Source organism: Marmota marmota, unplaced genomic scaffold (assembly GCF_001458135.2).
Source record: "Marmota marmota marmota unplaced genomic scaffold, marMar, whole genome shotgun sequence".
NCBI lineage: Eukaryota > Metazoa > Chordata > Mammalia > Rodentia > Sciuridae > Marmota > Marmota marmota.
The window spans coordinates 21,537,573-21,557,545 of NW_026000026.1; the positions used below are offsets into that span (position 1 = coordinate 21,537,573).

Genomic DNA, 19,973 nt, shown 5'->3' on the forward strand with positions numbered 1-19,973 from the left:
TTACAAGCGTGCACCACCACACCCAGCTTCTTGGCTCTTTGATACTTGGGTTGTTTAATAATTTGAAGCCATATTATGTGGAGGTAGGGACTGAGATCTCCCTAGAAGGTTGATTTTCTAAGGAGCTAGTTTTAACTCTGAATTTCATCCAAATTATGAATGATGAAAAGTAGTTACCTTGCCCTATTCCCTCATCTATTTTTTTTTAAGTGTTCACTTTTATCCCACCTGTTTTATCTCCTTTTTCCTCATCCTTTTCCTGGCCTTCTTTGGCACCTCACCTTTCACTCCACACACAGAGACACACTGTCACCAATTCCCTTGCCTTGGGGAGGTCCTCTGCTTAAAACCAAAGTATAAATTAGTGTTTCTCTCAATTGTTAGTAGCACAGCTGAGGCCAATCTGAAATATTCAAGCAGGACTCTACTGAAGGTTTGGGCATAAACCTTCAGAAACAAAACGGAGAAGTTGTCTTGAGTTCACTTTCAGAATTCATCACCTTCCAGAAAGAAATGAAGTCCTAAAGTTTAGTGTCCATTCTTTCTCCAAGATTTTATACTTTATATGTCTGTGAACATATATAATCTATAGTTCTGCTTTTCAGAATACCTGCATAACTGGTATATAATACATATACATCCTCTGCCTCTTGCTCTTACTTGGCATGTGTTTTCAAGATTTTCTGGGGCTGGGGTTGTGGCTCAGTGGTAGAGTGCTTGCCTAGCATGCATGAGGTACTGGGTTCGATTCTCAGCACCACGTAAATGTAAAAATAAAAATATAAAAAAAAAAAAAAGATTTTGTGTGTTAATGCTTATACTATTAGTTCATTCATTTTTATTTATACTTCATTATGTAAATATATCATAATTCATTTATCAATTTCCCTGTTGATGGATATGTGGGCTGTTTTCTTCTCCACCAACCGTGTCACTGAGGATTGAATCCAGGGACACTCTACTACTCAGCTACATCCTCAGTCCTTTGTTTATTTTTAAAATTTTTTATTTATTTTTATGTGGTGCTGAGGATCGAACCCAGTGCCTTGCATGTGCTAGGGGAGCGTTCTATTGCTGAGGCACAAACCTAGCCCCCCTTTATATTTTTTTATTCTGAGCCAAGATCTTGCTAAATTGCACAACTTGACCTCAAAATTGCAATCCTCCTCCTCCCCCTCCCAGAAAGAGTGTATGGGGTTATAGGCATGTACCACCATGCCCACCTGTTTTTCAAATTTTTTTTTACATAAGCAAGATTGCAAAGTACATCTCTGTATATGACTTTTTGTATGTGACCATGTTTGAGAATTTCTTTAGTTTATACCTGAAGGTAAAATTGCTGTAGGGTAGGCACTTCTTAACTTCATTAGAAATTACCAGATATGTTCTCCAGGGTAATTGTTCCAGTGTACATACCTACCAATATGTATATACCTACCAATATGTATATGTATATGTGAGTTGTTATTTTTCTACATTCTGTGTAGAATGTATGTGTATTTGACAACATCTCATTGAATTTAATTTGTACTTTCCTGACTGCTTAGTGAAGTTTAATGTGTTTCTTAATTGTCTAAATTTTTTTCATAGCACTTATCACAAGACATTATTATGGATTGGTGATTTGTGTATTCATTGCCTGCCTCCTAATCTCTGTAGAAGTGGGAATCGCACATCTTTGGTTTGCTGTTTTATTCTCAGAGCTCAGTCCAGGTTCTTTCATATAGTAGGAGTTTAGTAAATAAGTAATGAATAAACCTGGAGCGGTTCCCTCAATAGCTCTAGCATTACTATAAGAGAGACACTCATACAGTAAACAAGGATTTGTGTCTTTATATTCCTCCTATCCAAACCCTAGGCTTTATTGCTTAGCCAGTTCACTGTACATGATTCTGTCCTTCATTTTTTCCCTTACTCAAGCCTTGAATAGGAGGGATCAGTAACAGAGTAACAGACATATTAAGTCACACATGGCTTGATTTGATAGAGTTATTTTCTATTTGAGCTTGAGGCCAGTGATTTGAGATATCCTGATATCCACTTAGCCTGAAATTGTCTTCCATTTCCCACATCAGAGAAGAAGCCAAAGCTCTGATGAGGTTCATTATTAGATAGGAAATTAAGCTGGAAGCCATTTGCGTTTGTTGGTATTCTTATTGACAGAGTTAATCTTATCTAATATAAAACTTTCTGAGATAGATGCAGACTTTATCAGTGGAAGTTCACTGGGTTAGGCATGGCATTATTATTTTATTTTATTTTATTTTTTTTTTGAGAAATAAAAGTTGGAGAAGACTAGAATAAATATGACTTAACTTTTCAATAGTCTTTTTCTTTTCCATCCCATCATTCTTCCCCTCCCCCCATCCCAGCAGCATGGGAGATTGAACCCAGGGTTGCTCCACCACTGCCCTATATCCCTAGCCCTTTTTATTTTGAGACAGAATCCCAATAAGTTGCTGAGGCTGGCTTCAAACCTGTGATTCCCCTGCCTCAGCCTTATGAGTCAGTCATCGGGATTACAGGTGTGAGCCACCATGCTCTACTCTATCCCATTATTCTTAGTGCTGCGCCCTTTCCCAGCAGCACTGATTACTTCCCTTTCCAGCTTATTTCAGTTCTGGAGCTCTGCTCTGGCTACATCTTAAACTTTACTCATTGCCTTGATTAGGATCCTGTGGGATCTAGGAAACATCCAATCTGGCTTAAACCAGAGGCAATCCAGGGATGCCTCAATATTGCAGAGCACATACAGAAGCAAGAACCAGGATTTAGCATGGTGGAAATGCCTCCTAAAAGCTCCCACATTTACTTATCTTTTCAAGAAAAGAACCAAGCTGAGGATGAAATTTCTTAATCCTAATTACAAATTTCTATGGGAGGAGAAATTATGGCCAAAGGTTGTGTTCTACAAACTTGGCATCTAAGAACCTTCCTTCAACATGCAGAGGACACAGAAGGACAGCACCCAAGAAAGGACAGAGATTCTAGGTAGATACACCCATAGGTCTCTACTGAAGTTACCCATAGCTGAACATGTGTTCAGAAGCTTTGAAGCCTCTGACTTTTTAATCCACCAGTTTCTTCATATCAGTGTTTCCTTAACTTTTCTTCCACCAAGTCTTACTTGGCTCCTTCTCCAACTTGCTGATCTCTTTCCCATAACCAATTGCAAATGTAAATATATTCTACTTATTTGTTTGCTTATCTGTTTGGAGGATTAGAAAATACAAATACCATGTATAATACAGTATCTTTCTGGTATGCTTATAGTTCATTAATGTGTCCTGCCCCAGCTAATAGGAAATGGCAGGGAAGCAGGTATTGTGAAACGTGTGCAAACTGGAAAGTTCATTTTACCTTTCCTGAGACCTTATATTTATGTTCTTTTGTTACAGGAACATGACATAGAAACAACTCATGGTATGGTCCATGTCACTATAAGAGGTTTACCAAAGGGAAACAGACCAGTCATCCTGACCTATCATGACATTGGGCTGAACCGTATGTATTTATTTTATACCTTTCCTCTTCATCATAATACTTAACCATTGTATAAACAAAAATATTCTAATAGAGCAGAGATTTTTTTTCCCCTCTGTCTTAACCTTCCCTCTGTATTGTTATATTCATCAATGGGAGGTTCAGGTTCCTGTGAAGTGTGCAGAGGGATGTTTTTTGGAGAATACTGGAATTATATATGCTTTTGTGTCCTAGCTGCTTAAGGATTGAAGAGAGTGCAATGAAAGAAGAACATTTATTTTTTAAGTCTGTACTTTGATGTTTTTCATGTTTCAGGTTAGAAAATCTAGACTGAACTTAACTTGGTTGTAGGCATTTCAGCAAATTAATAAATATGTTCTTTCTACAGCTTGTTATTAGTGACAAATGAATTTCATGTTTATACTTGGGTCCTACTCCCAAGATTATTACATTTATGTGAAAATATTCTAAAATCTGAAACACTTCTGGTCCCAAGCATTTTAGATAAGGAATAGTCAACCAGTAATATAAGATTCAGCTCTAGTCACAGGTACAATCTATATAAATGTGGTTTTTTTCCATTCTTCTTCCACTGGTAGGGCTTTTGTAGCCACCAGCATGAGAAATAATTTAAGCTGTTATACTAAGAGGGTAGAAATCGAAGCAGCAGAACACTCATCCCCTAGCACCCTAGCAGTTTTGGCAAGAAGCTAACTCCTCCCATATGGTAAATGTAAGCAGCTCAAGATACTCACTTTAGCCAGGCTCTTGGGGTATAGTCAGTGTCTCTTTATCAGATAGGGGAATAAGGTGCATGAAAAACAACAGCACTGTGTATATGAGATTATTGGGTGCAACACCATGAAACCAGCATCTCTCCACATCTCCTTTTTGTAGATATTGTGTGGGCTTCAGAATTACTTGTTCTCAAATCATCGAGATGTCTCCTGTTCACCCTTTAGGGCAGCTTGAATTAGATGGTTTGTTCAGACACCTCACTTTAGTGGAATGTGATTAAAAGAAAATGAAAAAGAACACTGATACATCATTGACTGAGGAGAGAAAAATTGGAGAGAAATGAAGAGTATGTGATTCACAGGGATTTTTATCTCGTAGATAAATCTTGTTTCAACACGTTCTTTAACTTTGAAGATATGCAAGAGATCACCCAGCACTTTGCTGTCTGTCATGTGGATGCCCCAGGCCAGCAGGAAGGTGCACCCTCTTTTCCAACAGGGTAAGGCCATAGGCAAGACCTTTTGCAAGACATACACTCAGAAAAGCAAATGACTGAGTTCTAGTGGGAGCAGAATGTATGCTTCTTTCCCATTGATTTTATGACAGCCTAAGGTTATACTCCTAACCCACTGTCTTCATGTTTTTTTCACATTGATCTAAAAGAACTGTATTTATAGTCTCTTGAGGGAAACTGCATGTTTTCTCATGTTCAGGAATAATTCTCCATGGCAGGAACCTGCTTACCTATAATCATAAGGCATAAGAGTCTGAAAAACTCACTTATCACTGTTTATCTGTCCCCTTCCTCATCTGTTTTAAATTTGTCATTTTTGTGTCTGTCCCTGAAACTCCCAACTATCCAGGTACAACCTCAGATCCCTCTGAGCTTCCCTGGGAGCACTTGCCCAGTCTTAGCTCCTTGTCTAGTGGTAGAAATTGGATATCCATGTAGCCAGTTACTCTTAGAGCTGCCTTGACAGATGGAGGTGCCTGCTTTGTATGGTGGGGTCACAGTGTTCCCTGACAGCGTGCCCAGTTGGAGGACCTTGGGAAAGGGAGTGGGAGTACACACTGTGAAGTGCTTATTCTTCCCCTCTCTGCATCTCCAGCACTGCCTTTGGCCATTGACTGCCATGAAGTAGACATTGCAAACAACTGATCGCTAGCACTTGTGTAGAACCCAGTGTTCCATACGCTGCTTTGGATAATTTATGTTTATTAACCCACTTGATCCTCCCAACCCTCTGGAATAGTTTTACTTTTATTCCCATTTTACAGGTGAGGAAACTGGGGCCCAGAAAAATTAGTAACTTGGCTAAGGTTGCATAACAAATGAGTTAGCATGGCTAGGACTTGAACCCAGTCCATCTGGCTCCAGAATCTGTATTGACTGTTTCCAAGTACTTTTGTATCTCAAATGCAAACCAGCTAGTGATCTTGTTGACACCCAGTGGTTTGGATCCAGTCCTCTTTTTTTGTTTTGTGCACAAATGGTTTTAGAACATATCATCCCTTAGAGTATTCAAGCAGAGGCAGAAGAGCAGATCCCATCTCATATTGGAAATTATCTTAAGATCTCTTTCATCTCTGTATCTTGCACCTTAATTTTCTTGGAGACCTGCTCTGGGTCTGTTCCTGGACTTGCCTGACCATTTTAAGACCAGATGGTTCATATCATGAAAAGCAGTTAATGTTATTCTATGCCTAAGTGAAACAAACACTCATAACTGAGGAGCCCAAGATTTATAACTGTATGCCTAGACCCAGAAAAGTTTTGTTTACCTTTGCATTTAATGACCTGAATATAAGCAGCACTTTATGACTACTTAAATTCAGAGCTACTTCCTGAATTGACTCTTACTGCTGGAAGTTAACTGAGCTTAGATCCCATTGAATGATTATTAGGAATTTGAAAATAATATCATAAGAGAAGACCATATTGCCAGGTTTTTTGTTTTTGTTTTTTTCCCTTTGGTATCGGGGATTGCACTCAGGGGCACTTGGCCACAGAGCCACACCCCCAGCCCTACTTTGTATTTATTTAGAGACAGAGTATCACTGAGTTGCTTAGCACCTCACTTTTGCTGAGGCTGGCTTTGAACTTGTGGTCCTCCTGTCTCAGTTTCCCAAGCTGCTGGGATTACAGGCATGAGCTACCACACCCGGCTATATTGCCAGTTGTTTACATGTGGCTTCCTCTAGTGCCAGAAACATGTGGATTCTTTTTTTGGTACTAGGGATTGAAACTTGGGGCACTCTAACACTGAGTTATATCCCCATTTTTGTTTTGAGATAGGGCCTCATAAGTAGCTGATACTGGCCTCAAACTTGTGATCCTCCTGCATAAGCTTCTCAAGTCACTGGGATTACAAGTGTGTGCCACCATGCCCTGTTAACATGTGGATTCTTTTATTTTTTTCTTAGCATGGCAGTCATAGAGAATTATACAATATGCTGCAGTCATTTCCAGGCACCTCACCTCCTTTGAAATGTGTTTCTCTAAGACTACTGCATTATGTTTGCTTTTCTAGTAACTGGGAACTGTGTGGGTGCTTTCTAATTCAGGAGTTATCCTTCTGGATTTCAGGTACCAGTATCCCACAATGGATGAGCTAGCTGAAATGCTGCTTCCTGTTCTTACCCACTTAAGGTAGGTTCATCATACAGCCTTTAACTATTTATTTATTTATCTATTCATTCATCCATTTATTCATTCATTTTGTGGTGCCAAGGATGGAACCCAGGCCCTCATGCATGTTAGACAAGTGCTCTACATTGAGCAATACACCTAGCCCCTTCACATTCTTTTTGTATGTCTTTACTTTCTACTTTGTTTCTATTTCAGCTAATACAATGATGAGCAAACAGAATACCCCCTATCTTCATGGAGATTAGTTGTGGGGGGGGTAGTTAACATGTAAATAGATAATTCTAATAAAGTGTCATAAAAATGGAATGAATAGAGCTTTTATAGCTCAGTGGTAGAGCACTTGCTTACCCTGTCCCAAGGCCCTGCCTGGGTTTAATCCCTAGCACCTAAACAACAGCAAATAGAAACTAGTGGAGGCATTGTGATAAAGAGAAGGGTAGGATCCTCATAAACAAGGCCAGTTAGGGAATGCCTATCTAAGAAAAGTCATGTAAGCTGAAACCCAAGAAGTAAAAAGGAGCTATCTAGATGGTGTGCCAGAGCAAGAGGATTCCAGACAAGAAGAAGAATTATAAGAGCAAGTGGAAGAAAGATACAGTGAAATTCCAGAAATAGATAAAGGCCAGATTACATAGGTCTAACAGATCAGGTAAGGATTTGTAATTTTATTCTTAAGTGTAAAGCAAAGAAACTGAAGGATTTTAATCAGAGGAGTGATATACAATTTACTGTTTTAAAGTAATCACCCTGATATATGAATTGTATATACATCATTAAAGCTGTTTAAAAAATGTTTCAAACAATTACTCTTGCTGTAATAGTTTGGACTATAACAGTAGTTCTGCCAAGAGAGAATGATAGCTTGGTACTAATTGCTGTTAGAGGATAGACTGAAATGGACAGTAATAAATGGAAATATTCTTGGGATACACTTCATAGGATTTGCTAATGGGTTAGATATTGAGGTGATAGGACAGTGAGGATATCGTGCAAGGTTCAGTCATATCTCACTTAACCATTAAAAACTTCCTTGAAATATGAATGACAATAAATGCCGGCAAGGTTGTGGAGAAAAGGTGCACTTTGTACATTGTTGATGGGACTGCAGACTAGTACAACCACTCTGGAAAGCAGTATGGAGATTCCTCAGAAAACTAGGGATGGAACCACGTATCCCACTTTTTGTTTTCCCAGAAGATCTAAAACCAGCATGCTACAGCAATACAACCACCTCAATGTTTATAGCAGTACAAACTCAGACACTCAAAGTTAGAATGTTTTCTCTCATCTGCAGAAGCTAGATTAAAATAAAGGAAAGGTAGGGATCGGGGGACTAGGGTTGTGGCTCAGTGTTAGAGCGCTTGCCTAGCATGTGTGAGGTAGTGGGTTCGATTCTCACATATAAATAAATAAAAATAAAAGGTCCATTGACAAATATTTAAAAAGGGGTGGGGGGCAGCTGGGGTTGTGGCTCAGTGGTAGACTGCTCTCCTACCATGCATGAGGCACTGGGTTCGATCCTCAGCACCACATAAATGTAAAATAAAGATATTGTGTCCACCTACAACTAAAAAATAAATATTTTTAAAAAAGAAAGGATGACCTAAGGAACCAATCAAATATAAATTAATAGATGAGCAAAAGGAAGTCTAGTAGAGCAGAGAAAGGAGAATGGGAGAGGGGAGGGAGGAGACCAGGGAAAAGAGGAGGGAAAGGTGGGGGATGATGAATTAAAGTCAGTTTCCATGCATGAATGAGTTTGTTGGGAGGAATCCAACAACTGTGTATAATTATTAAACTAAAAAAAAAAAAAAAGCCTCGAGCCTGATGCAGTGGTGCACACCTGTGATCCCAGCAATTTGGGAAGCTGTGGCAAGAGGATCGCAAGTTAAAAAGGAAACTAAGGCTCAAAAGTTGAAAATTTTTGCCCAAATTCTCACAGATAGTCAGTATCAGAACCCAAATATGAATCCAGAATTATTCTTTCCATACACAATGCTACCTGCTAATGAAGTTGACTATCCGTTTGTCATTTGTCCGTCTGTTCCATTCACAGTCTGAAAAGCATCATTGGGATTGGAGTTGGAGCTGGAGCCTACATCCTTAGCAGATTTGCAGTAAGTACATGGAGGATTAGTCTCAATGCCCTTGAGACAATGCCTGGATCACAGCTATTACTGCTGTGTTAAATGACCAGGCAGTGTTCTGGGTCTTGTGTTAGTTTTTCTGTAAATGATATCTCCAAGTCCAGTTTTGAATAAAGCCTTGCTTTGTACTTGTAGAACATCAAAAAACCTAAATGAGAGCAGTATCTCATCTGTAAAAAGTCCTAGAAGCAGCTTATGATAAAATTTTTATAGCCATTAAAATCAAGTTTAAGAAGAGCTTATAATGACATGTGATTTTCTTTTTTTCTTTTTATTTTTTTGTAGTTGTAGATGGACAGGATGCCTTTATTTTGTTTTGTTTTGTTTTGTTTTGTTTTTATGTGGTGCTAGAAGTGAAACACAGTGCCTCACACATGCTAGGCAAGTGCTCTGCCACTGAGCAGCATCCCCAACCCTGTGATTTTCATATGCTATAATATAACAGAAAAGTTAGAATACAAGTTACATGGACTGGGGATATAGCTCAGTTGGTAGAGTGCTTGCTTTGCATGCACAAGGCCCTGGGTTCTAATCCCTAGCACCATGCCACCACCACCACCACCACCACACACACACACACACACACCCCCAAAAAAAAAAAGTTTCATAAAATTTATCATAAGTTGAGGAAAGGACTGGAAGGAAATTACCAAAATATTAACAGGCGTTGATATATGGCAAATAATACAAGATTTTGTTTTCTGCTTTTTATAATTTCTTTGTTCGTCAGACTCTACAATGAGCCTACTCAGAAGGAAAAAGTAAGCTGGGGAGTTTTGAGTTTGTAGGGAAGTATTCCTTTTTAAGGAACTTTTCTGAAATGGCTCCTGGTCATAGGAGTCTTTGGGGATGGCATGACCTATTCTGGGGATTTCATAAAGAACTTCAGAAGCCCCTATTGGAAACAACTCATCACATTTTAGATGAGTATGAAACAACCCATCCAAGCCTGTACCAAGTGGTTTCAAGGGCATTTGCCCAGCAAGGAAAACCTACCATGAGTTGAATAACTACATTGTGCTGTCCTCTGCTGTAAAAACAGAATACCTGTGTTCCTTATAAATTGTGGCAAAGATCATTCAATAGCATTTTTAGAAACTGGTTTCCAGATGCTAAGTCAGATTTCAAGAGCTACTTTCCATGTATTTTCCTGAGTACCTCTCTGTAGTGATACTTTCAAATACAAGGCATTATAGCATGATTTAAATCAGCTATAGCTGGATTTATAGCTTAGTGGCAGAGCGCTTGCCTATCTTGTACAAAACCCTGGATTCAGTTCCCACCACTGTAGAAAAAGAAAAAATGTATTAGCTAACTTTGTCTCAGATGTTTTAAAAGTGAAAGTTTCATACTCTTGTGTTTGTGTCACCCTTCAGCTCAATCATCCTGAGTTAGTAGAAGGCCTTGTGCTCATTAACGTTGACCCATGTGCTAAAGGCTGGATTGACTGGGCAGCTTCCAAAGTAAGTGCCATCTGCTCATCTCTTGGAACCTTATAAAAACAGCTTAATTTTTTTTTTCATTGAGCTAGATACACAATTAAAGACAAGAAATTTAAAGTATATACTTTGTTAAAGTTTACATATGTAATCGCCACCAATCAGTGTATACAGATGATTACCAGCTCCCTAGAGCACTTCCTTGTCCTTTTTTTTTGGTACCAGTGGTGGTTAACCACTGAGCCACATCCCCAGAATATAACTCAAACTAAAAAATAAACTCAAAAAATAAAAAGGATTGGGAATGTAGCTCAGTGGTAAAGCACCCCTAGGTACAATCCCTATAATAATAATAATAATAACAATAATAATAATGTTGTTATTCAGCTTTTTAAGAAAATTTCTCATGTTAAATGAAAAAATGGACATAAAACCATATAATATTCCAATTTTGTTAAATGCATATATGCATAAGAGGGAAAATATGTTACTAGTGCTTATATCTTTGGCTGTTAATATTATAAATTTTCTTTCATATTCTCTATTTTCCATAATAAGCTATATTACTTTTATAATTATTTAAAAATATTCTACCTCCCAGCAGACCATCCCTTCCTACATTTTAGTTCTGGAGAAGCAATGCATTTCCTAGATTTGGATGAAATATATTAATGATGCAGAGAAATTCTTTCTTACAGCCTGATTTATGTAAAAATTTGTTCTAGTTCCTATCAAGTATATAGGTATATCAGCACTTACCTGAACATTCTCAATGTCAACCTGTTAAAATTCCCATAAAACTCTGCAGATTTATTAACTTTTATGAATACTTACGAGTTAGAAAGATTGGTTACTAATTCTGATTATCTTTAATTTATAATCTGTGGATTGCTGATTACCCACATGAAGATTTCAGAACTTACTTATTAATCTTTCTGGGACTATGTGATCCTGTTCACCTGTCTAGTCTGTCTCCCTTACCACCTATCCCCAAATCAGTTTACTGATGATCTAAGACTATAGTAGAAATTTCACCAAAAAAAAAAAAACAAAACAAGAAAAAGGCTGAAAGGGGAATCAGCAACATAATTTGAGTTGGAAGTTTCTCTGAAAATAGACTAACAGTCTAAAGGTTTACACAGATTGCTGTGTTTATTAGACCATGAGGTGCATCATTTTGAAATGGAGAGAATTGGGAGAAAATGTTCAAAAATGTAGGAACATTTTGTAAATTTAGCCCATTTCCTCCCACTCCCTGAAATAAAGATAGCTAAACTGGAGGGAAGAAAAAAATTCACTTTTGTCTCTTGGATAGTTTGGGAGTAGTTGTAAGTTGATTCTTGTCCTTTATCAATCCAATGTAAATGCAGAACTTCAGGCAGGAATGAAGTAGCAAATACCCATGAGTTCCAGATCTCAAGTTTTCAGAGAAGGACTAGCTAGTGTTTCTTCCAGCCTTCTTGCATTTCTTTTTCTTTTGAGTTGAGGTCTGGCTATGTTGCCTGGGCTCTTCTCTTAACTCCTTGGCTCAGTTATCGACCTGTCTCAGCATCCCAAGTAGCTGGAACAATAGGTATTAGCTCCAACAAACCCAGCCCCAGCCCCATTTCAAAGCTAGCTCTATTATTACCCTGGAAGGGAAACTTAGGTTGTTTTTTGTTGTTGTTATTGTTGTTTTGGGGGGGGTCTTTTTCTGGGTTTGTTTTTTTTTATCTCATTTCTTTTTCTTGTGTTTCTTTGAAACCACCATCTTATTAAAATGTATGCACTGAATTGTCATTGAGGGAGGATAACATATGAACATATATACAGTAAAATACACTAACCCTAAGTGGGACAGCTTGGTAAATTTTTACATGTGCTTATTCCCTTAACAGAGTTTTTAATCTTTTTAGCTCTCAGGTTTGACAACCAATGTTGTGGATATTATTTTGGCTCATCACTTTGGGCAGGTAAGTGCCTATGCAGTCAGAACTAGGTTCATTGGCTTGCATGTGAAGCCTAATTATGTGTCAGGAAAGAAGAGATACCTTAAAAGTTATCCTTGCAGATAACACAGGGTAGTCTGAGATGCATGTAGCCCTACAAAGGCCAGTCTTATGGGGACGCATTAATTCAGTACCAATATGGTTCTTAGCATTTGGAGAGATGAGAGAAAACAGTGTCTCCCTCCACCTGTCCCCTATAAGTAGCATGCCATCTGTTAATGTTTGACAACATCTGTGCTTTACCAAACATCTTTAGAGCCAGCAGAGAGGGTCTGGGAAAGGCTTCATAGAAACACAAGTTTCCAAAAAGAAAGAAATCATGAACTATTATTGCTACAAGAACCTAAGAACCTTAGAAATTATTTTGTTTAGTCCCATGAAATGATGAAGAATCTGAAGTCTACAGAGGAAGTAGCATCATGCGCATAATTGTTGGGTTGGGGAGAGAGGTCACTGGCTAGTGGGAGACCCCAGACCTCTTTTCAAAGGGAAAAGTGAGGTGACCCATGAAGGGGTCATGAACTAAATGAGCAAGAACAAAATAGAGCTGTGAGGTGCCTGGAGTGGAGAGAGAACAATAAAACCAGGGGTGATGTGCTCTAAATTACAGTCTGTATAGCTAATTCTAAATGCATCTGAAATAAAGTGGTAGATGGGGAGAAAATAAGCATTTTCTTATTTTACCTACAGCTCTTCCTGGGTTCCTATAATGGGTACAGTTGTTGTCCCATTCCTTCACTAATTATTTATATTTCTAAGCACTTAGATAAATGTTTTGTTTTGTTTTATTTTATTTTGCAGTACCAGGTTCAAACTCAGAGTTTCCCACATGGCTAAGCAAGCCAAGCTACATCACCATCACTTTTTTGGTACTAGGGATTGAACCCAGGGGTTGCCATATCCCCAGTCTTTTTTATTTTTTATTTTGAGACAGGTCTCATGAAGTTGCTGAGGTTGGTCCTGAACTTGCCATCCTCCTGCCTCAGCCTCCGAGTCTCTGGAATTATAGGTGTGCACCACTATGCCTGGCTCCCAGCCATTTTTATTAATTTTGAAACAGGGTCTCACTGAGTTGCCTGGATGAACCTTGAACTTGCATCTTATTGCCTCAGCCTGTTGAGTAGCTGGGATTACTGGCATGCATCACTGTACCCAGCTTTCTTTTTATGAGAAACAACAGAACATAAACACACAAATAAGGAAATTAGGGTTCGGAATAATTAGGTGACCTAGTTTCCCAGCTAGCACTTGAATCCATAATAGGTTCTTTGGTGCCCCCTTCTGACAGAGAATATGACACCACACTACACTGAGGCAAATGAAAAGATTTTAGCCATTCGTCCTAGCAGTGTATTAGTAGTTCCCAGGCCTCACCCCAATTCTCATTATGCACAGTGAGAGCTGGCTTTTGCTATTGAAAATGCAAACCAAATAAATGGGCTTGTTCTGTAGCTCAGAAAGTTACTTGTGTCTTCTTTCACTTGTTCTAGGAAGAATTGCAGGCCAACCTGGACTTGATTCAAACATACAGACTACATATTGCCCAAGATATCAACCAAGAAAACCTACAGCTCTTCCTGGGTTCCTATAATGGGTACAGTTGTTGTCCCATTCCTTCACTTAATCATAGAACAGGTCTAAAGGGATAATGGACTTTTAAGAGAAGGGGAAGGAAAAATAAATGACTTCTCCCATAATTTTGTGATGGGGTCAACTCCATGCTGTTTCAGTAGAAAAGGAAGTGCTTTCAGGTAGATGTGAAAAAAGCTTTGAGGAACATTGAGTTAAACTGGAAGACATTTGGGACATGTTCAAATACCAGTTGTAGTTTCAAGATGTTTTGAGGTATATGGAACCTAAGTTAGTACACAGACAGAAGCACACAAATGTTGTGAAGTAGCACAGGAAAATACATGTAGGGAAGAAAAAGGAGAGAAGACTTGGACCTTTTAGTTGGTCTTGGCTGATGTCTTGTCGTAAATTAGGAGTAACATATAGATGCTACTCAGTTCTCTTGTTTGTGTATTTCAAAATCCACTGTCCCATCTCCCCCGGTCACAGGCAGGGTGAGGGGAAAGCACTAGTTCTTATCTTGGGAACAGCTTCTCCAAAGTGAGTGTTAACTCCTAGCTACCTGGAAAAAGCTTTTCCCAGAGTTACACAACCAGTAGGGAGCAAAGCCAGGTCTTAAACCTGGTATCTAAAACATCCCTGTTTTTAGTTGAAATCAGAAAGATAAAGGCCTGTGCTAAAGTGTTACAAGAAGAATCCCCCACACACACAAAAGTGTAAGTCATTCCCTTCTCTTAAGAAATTTATTCCTATAAACTAATTGGAAAATTAAACACTTACGACTTGGTCACTGTTTAGCATCCCACCAAGTTCCTCGTGCTGCCACTCAGGATACCACTGCTGCTCAGGTGTGAAGGAAAGAGTTTTCACAGTCCTTGATAATGCTTTGATTTTCATGACTACAAAATAACCTGAGTTGTCATGATTTTTACCTCAAAAATGCACTGATCCTGTTTTGTTTTTCTAGACGCAGAGACCTAGAAATTGAAAGACCCATACTGGGCCAAAATGATAACAGATTAAAAACATTAAAGTAAGTCCCTCAGTTTCCCCATTGAATTGCTTAGCATCTTTGCCTATTATGTTTAATTCAGTGTTCAGTGCAGTGTATGAGCTTATTTGCTCTCTCCTTCTGTACCTAGGTGTTCTACTTTATTGGTGGTAGGAGACAATTCACCTGCTGTTGAGGCTGTGGTAAGTGTGTCTTGATGTTGTGAGGAAGATGATATTCAAATGTAATAAAATGTTTATTGCATACCAGAAAAATTGATAACGATTAGCTTATGTTATTTTCTGGTTGCACATATCAGGGTTTGCTCTTTGTTAGACATTTTGGAAAAGTAATTCCTCATCACTCACTAGGTTTCATCAGATGGGATCATTGTTGCCCTCGATTGCTTTGTGTGGTGCATTTCACCTTGTGGCAAATAGTACAATGAAACACCATTTATTTGTTGTCAGATTTCTGGCAACCTCAGCTTTGCATCTGCAATAGATTACCACCAAAAATCCAACAGGCTGGAAGGCTGCCAAGAGCCTGTGTGCTTTTTTTCTACCTTCTGTCGAGCACATAGTATACTGATAATAGTGATATATACTTATTATAGAAAATATTTAAAAATTTTAAAATAGAATGGGGAAAATCATGATCCCATTACACAAATGGTTATCTTTGTCTTTAACATAGACCCGAACTATATTCAATATATGAGATTTAGAACCTAACTACTTGACAACTTTTTTTTTCTTTTTTGAGGTACTACAGATTGAATCCAGGGCCTTGTGCTTACTAGGCAAGTGCTCTACCACTGAGCTACCCCACAGCCCTTTTTATTTTATTTTGAGACAGGGTTTTGGTAAGTTGCCCAGACTAGCCTCAAACTTGGATTCCTCCTGACTCAGCCTCCTGAGTAGCTGGCACTAGAGGAGTGTACCACCATGCCTGGCTACTTAACACTGTTGGTAACATTTTTCCATATTATAAAGTCAGTATGTTTGTATAACATTCTGTCTTGTTAAAGTACATTATTTATTTAACTTTATTCTCCTATTGATTATTTATGACTTTACATCACAGTTAATGTTGCAGTTGAAATGTTGCTTATAAAATCTTTGAATCTTTGGTTATTTCCTTGGGATAGATTTTCAGAAGTGGAATTAATGTGTCAAAAATTATAAACATTTGGGCTGAGGTTGTGGCTCAGCGGTAAAGTACTCGCCTAGCACGTGCAAGGCCCTGGGTTTGATCCTCAGCACCAAATAAGAAATAAGTAAAATAAAATAAAGATATTGTGTCCATCTACAACTAAAAAATAAATATTAAAAAAATTATAAACATTTATAAGTTTTTAAATATATTTTGTCAGATTCCTTTCCAAAAAAGAATTGCTCCAATTTATTGCCACCAGCCTGTTTCACTACACTGCCCACCACTGATTTTTATATATATACATGTTGTTGATTTGATCGGTTAAAAATGGCATCTCTTGGCTGGGGTTGTGGCTCAGTGGTAGAGCACTCGCCTAGCACGTGCGAGGCCCTGGGTTCCATCCTAAGCACCACATGAAAATAAATAAACAAAATAAAGGTATTGTGTACAAGACTAAAAAATATTTTTTAAAAATGACATCTCACTGTTTAATTTGCGTTTGTTTATTTACAAATAAAGTTGACAGTTTTTTATAACCATTATATCTTTTCCTTGTTTAACTTAACCAAGTACCTATGTGAAATTAGTTGATTTTCTTTGGCATTCTTCACTTCTTCTGTATCTAGGACAAAGTGTTAAAGAGTAAAGCTCTTTGGAAATAGAGTCTGATAATTAGTAGCACAAGAGCCAGGCATGGTGGTGCATGTTTGTAATCCTATAGGCTCGGGAGGCTGAGGCAGGAAGATCGGAAGTTCACAGCCAGCCTTAGCAACTTAGCGAGGCTCTAAGCAACTCAGTGAGACCCTGTCTCAAAATAAAAAAATAAAATGGGCTGGGGATGTGGCTCAGTGGTTAAGTGCCCCTGTGTTCAATACCCAGTACCACCCCTCCCATCCCCCACAGGAAAAAAGTATAGACATGGAGAGAAGGTTTGGGGGTAGGGTAGTGTTTGTAGGGTTAGATAGATATGAAAATACAATATGTTTCCTTCTCTCAACTTCTCTGTAAAACTTTCTGTGTCTGGTATAAAATAGCTTGTGCATAGAGGCAATAACCCTCAACTCCCAACCTTTCCCCTAAAAAGTTCCCCAGACATATGATGATGATTCCAGTTCATCAAAAAGTAGTTCTGTAAAGGTCAGGCTTTTCTGTCTATAAAGGTGATGATGATGCATGCCATGAAAAAGAAAATACCCAGAATCAGTATTGAGGGAGTATTTCCATGAATCTTAGATCTGAAGTTATTTGTCTTTCGAAAATTGTGTGGAGCCAGACGCATTAGTGCATACCTGTAATTCCTACTACTCAGAAGGCCAAAACAGAAGGATTGAGAGTTCAAAGTCAGGCTGGGTAACATAGCAAGACCTGTCTCAAAAAAAAAAAAAAAAAAAAAAGTTGGACTTAACTGCAATATTTTCAATTATTTTTCAAGATTATAAAGTAGCCACATAAATAAGATCTCTCCTTTCTGATTTTCCACTTCCCAGCGTCTATAGAGAAGAACTTCAGGAGTCACTGCTGTAGCACAGCTTAGATAACTTTTCTATTCACTTAAACCTGTCTCCCCTGCCACAGCATTTTAGCCCACAGGTAGTGGGATTTCCAACGAAGAAGCAATGAGAAACTCTGCAAAACCTAGGCAGGATTTGCCAGCTCATTTATTCATTCAGTATCATTTTTGAGCACCTCCTATTTGCTCAATGCTATGGAGGCAATAAGGTGGAATCTCTGTATTTGGGGAGTTGGAAGAGTAAACATGTCAGCAACCAACAATTAGAGGCTGAGTTGTAGCCTCGTAGTACCACACTTGCCTGAGTGAGGCCATGGGTTCGGTCCCTAGCATGCACACAAAAAGATGATCAGTGACCTACCAGATACTAAGACATCTTATAATATTATAGAAATTACAACTAGTGAGCCAAGGAAAACATGGTTTATTAGATTAAAATCAGACTTGTTAATTTTTCCAGAAAATATTTATAGCATATCCACTATATTCTTAGCACTGTGCCTGTTAGGAATTCAGTTTCTAAATATTAACTTCTAAGTTAATACATATTCATAGTAAACTTGTGCAAACTCTGACTCAGTGGTCCTGGCATTTAGATCATTCCCTGATTTTAGAAGAGTTTTGTATACCTTCCCATCAGCAGTCCCCAGATCAAAAGTTCAGCTGAATCCAGTTACTGGTTCTTGCCTAGGTGATTTTAATTCCCTAACTGGCTAACTGCCTCTGTAGTCTGTTATATAGACAGCTACTCTCTTGAAACAACTCACATCCTGTCACCTTCGAAACCTGTGGCTTCTTGCTTTCTTCAGAGCTCCAGCCTGCTCCCAGCCTTGCTTCAGTGGGCATCCTCCCTTCACACTTGCCTCTGTGACCCACTTGGGCTCTGTACCTTCACGCTTTCTGGAACTGTGGAAGCCTTCAGACACCAACTTCTGCTATTTATTTATCTGTAGAAATTCTTATTGTCTTTCACTGTCCACTCAACTAAGTTATAAAATTTTTTAAAGTGATTTCATTTTGCTTTGTACTATATTTTTTCACCCCACTGAATTCTAAACTCTTAGCACAGATTTTATGTGTGTATTCTTTGCAGACATGTAAAGGAGAGATTCAGTTGATCAAATTAGCCATAAAACACTTCTGAGGGCTGGTATATAGCTCAGTGGTAGAGCTCTTGCCTAGCGTGTGCTGGACCCTGGGTTGGATCCCCAAAACCCCCACATGCCACACCCCCAGAAAAACACTGCTGAACCTGTGGGGCTGGAGATGTGTAGCTAAATGATGGAGCTTGAGCTTAGCACACACAAAGCCACTGGGTTCAATCCTAAACCGCCCCTCCCCCACCAAAAAAAGAATCACTGAACCCAGAGACACTCTCCTCCCCAAAACATTTTTTTTTTGAGGTTCTTGGCTTCATGGATATAAGGGTACAAGATGCCAAACATGTAAATATACCAGGCTTTAATACTACATTGTAATGAATGCTATAAGAGAAAGATCACAGAGGAGTTGAGCTTTGGACTAGAGAACCGTAGTCAGATTATAAGGAATGGCAGACCCACTATACCAGGGCCCCACAGAGGAGTGAAAAGCAGAACCAGGGGAGGTGCACAGGGCTCAGTCATTATGGCCAGTTTTGCTGGGAAGGCATCAAAGAGATCCCAGGAGGAGAGAGCCAGTTCACAAATAAGTAAGATACCCTGCCCTCAGGCTGTGTAGCCAATAAAAAAAAATCTTTAGATTCAGTATATAGTTGTTTCTACTTGTATCAGATTCAGAAAATGAAATTAGCCAGAGTTTTAGATCTGTTCAGATATAAAATTTATCACATAAAATACATCATATGGGCCAAGGATGTTATTTCAGTGGTAGAGCACTTGCCTAGTACATACAAGGTCCTGGGTTCAATAACCAGCACTGCAAAATCTAAAAAATGAAATTTATCATATATATCTTCCAGTCGCCAAACTGAGTGATTGGTCTTGCAAGATCATTCTCATGCCAAGCTATTTCTTTTTTAAAGCCATTCATAAAATTGTTTTCTCCCCCCCTGCCTTTTTTTTTAGGTTGAATGCAATTCTCGTCTCAACCCTATAAATACAACTTTGCTAAAGGTAATATATCTTCTTCCTTCACTGCCAACCACTTGTGAGTAGATTATACATGCTTCAAATTTTAGTATGTTTGTTAGAACCATTGCCGCAAAAGAGGTAAAACTTCTTTTTCTATTAGTTTCTGATGCTCTCTTCTTTCTTTTTTTTTTTTTTTTTTCCTCAATATATATTCTAGTTGTGGGG

The 19,973-nt window shown here is 38.5% G+C and overlaps 1 protein-coding gene and 1 long non-coding RNA gene across 9 annotated transcripts in view; one reads left to right on the plus strand and one right to left on the minus strand.

Moving 5' to 3' along the window:
* Ndrg3 (NDRG family member 3) overlaps nt 1-19,973 on the plus strand; it is a 60,707-nt gene that overhangs the window by 33,007 nt on the left and 7,727 nt on the right. For all 6 annotated transcript variants that reach the window (XM_015480972.2, XM_015480981.2, XM_015480976.2 and 3 more), the window contains 10 exons: nt 3,399-3,504; nt 4,600-4,720; nt 6,809-6,871; nt 8,928-8,988; nt 10,395-10,481; nt 12,353-12,409; nt 13,936-14,039; nt 14,985-15,050; nt 15,160-15,211; nt 19,743-19,790. In XM_015480972.2, the coding sequence (XP_015336458.1) occupies nt 3,399-3,504; nt 4,600-4,720; nt 6,809-6,871; nt 8,928-8,988; nt 10,395-10,481; nt 12,353-12,409; nt 13,936-14,039; nt 14,985-15,050; nt 15,160-15,211; nt 19,743-19,790 (765 nt within the window). The remainder of the gene's footprint in view (nt 1-3,398; nt 3,505-4,599; nt 4,721-6,808; nt 6,872-8,927; nt 8,989-10,394; nt 10,482-12,352; nt 12,410-13,935; nt 14,040-14,984; nt 15,051-15,159; nt 15,212-19,742; nt 19,791-19,973) is intronic.
* LOC125619001 overlaps nt 1-19,973 on the minus strand; it is a 37,854-nt gene that overhangs the window by 5,264 nt on the left and 12,617 nt on the right. For 2 of the 3 annotated variants that reach the window (XR_007350468.1, XR_007350467.1), the window contains one exon: nt 17,456-17,531. The exons of the other annotated variant lie outside the window; for it this stretch is intronic. This is a non-coding gene — a long non-coding RNA (uncharacterized LOC125619001). The remainder of the gene's footprint in view (nt 1-17,455; nt 17,532-19,973) is intronic. 3 annotated transcript variants of the gene reach the window in all.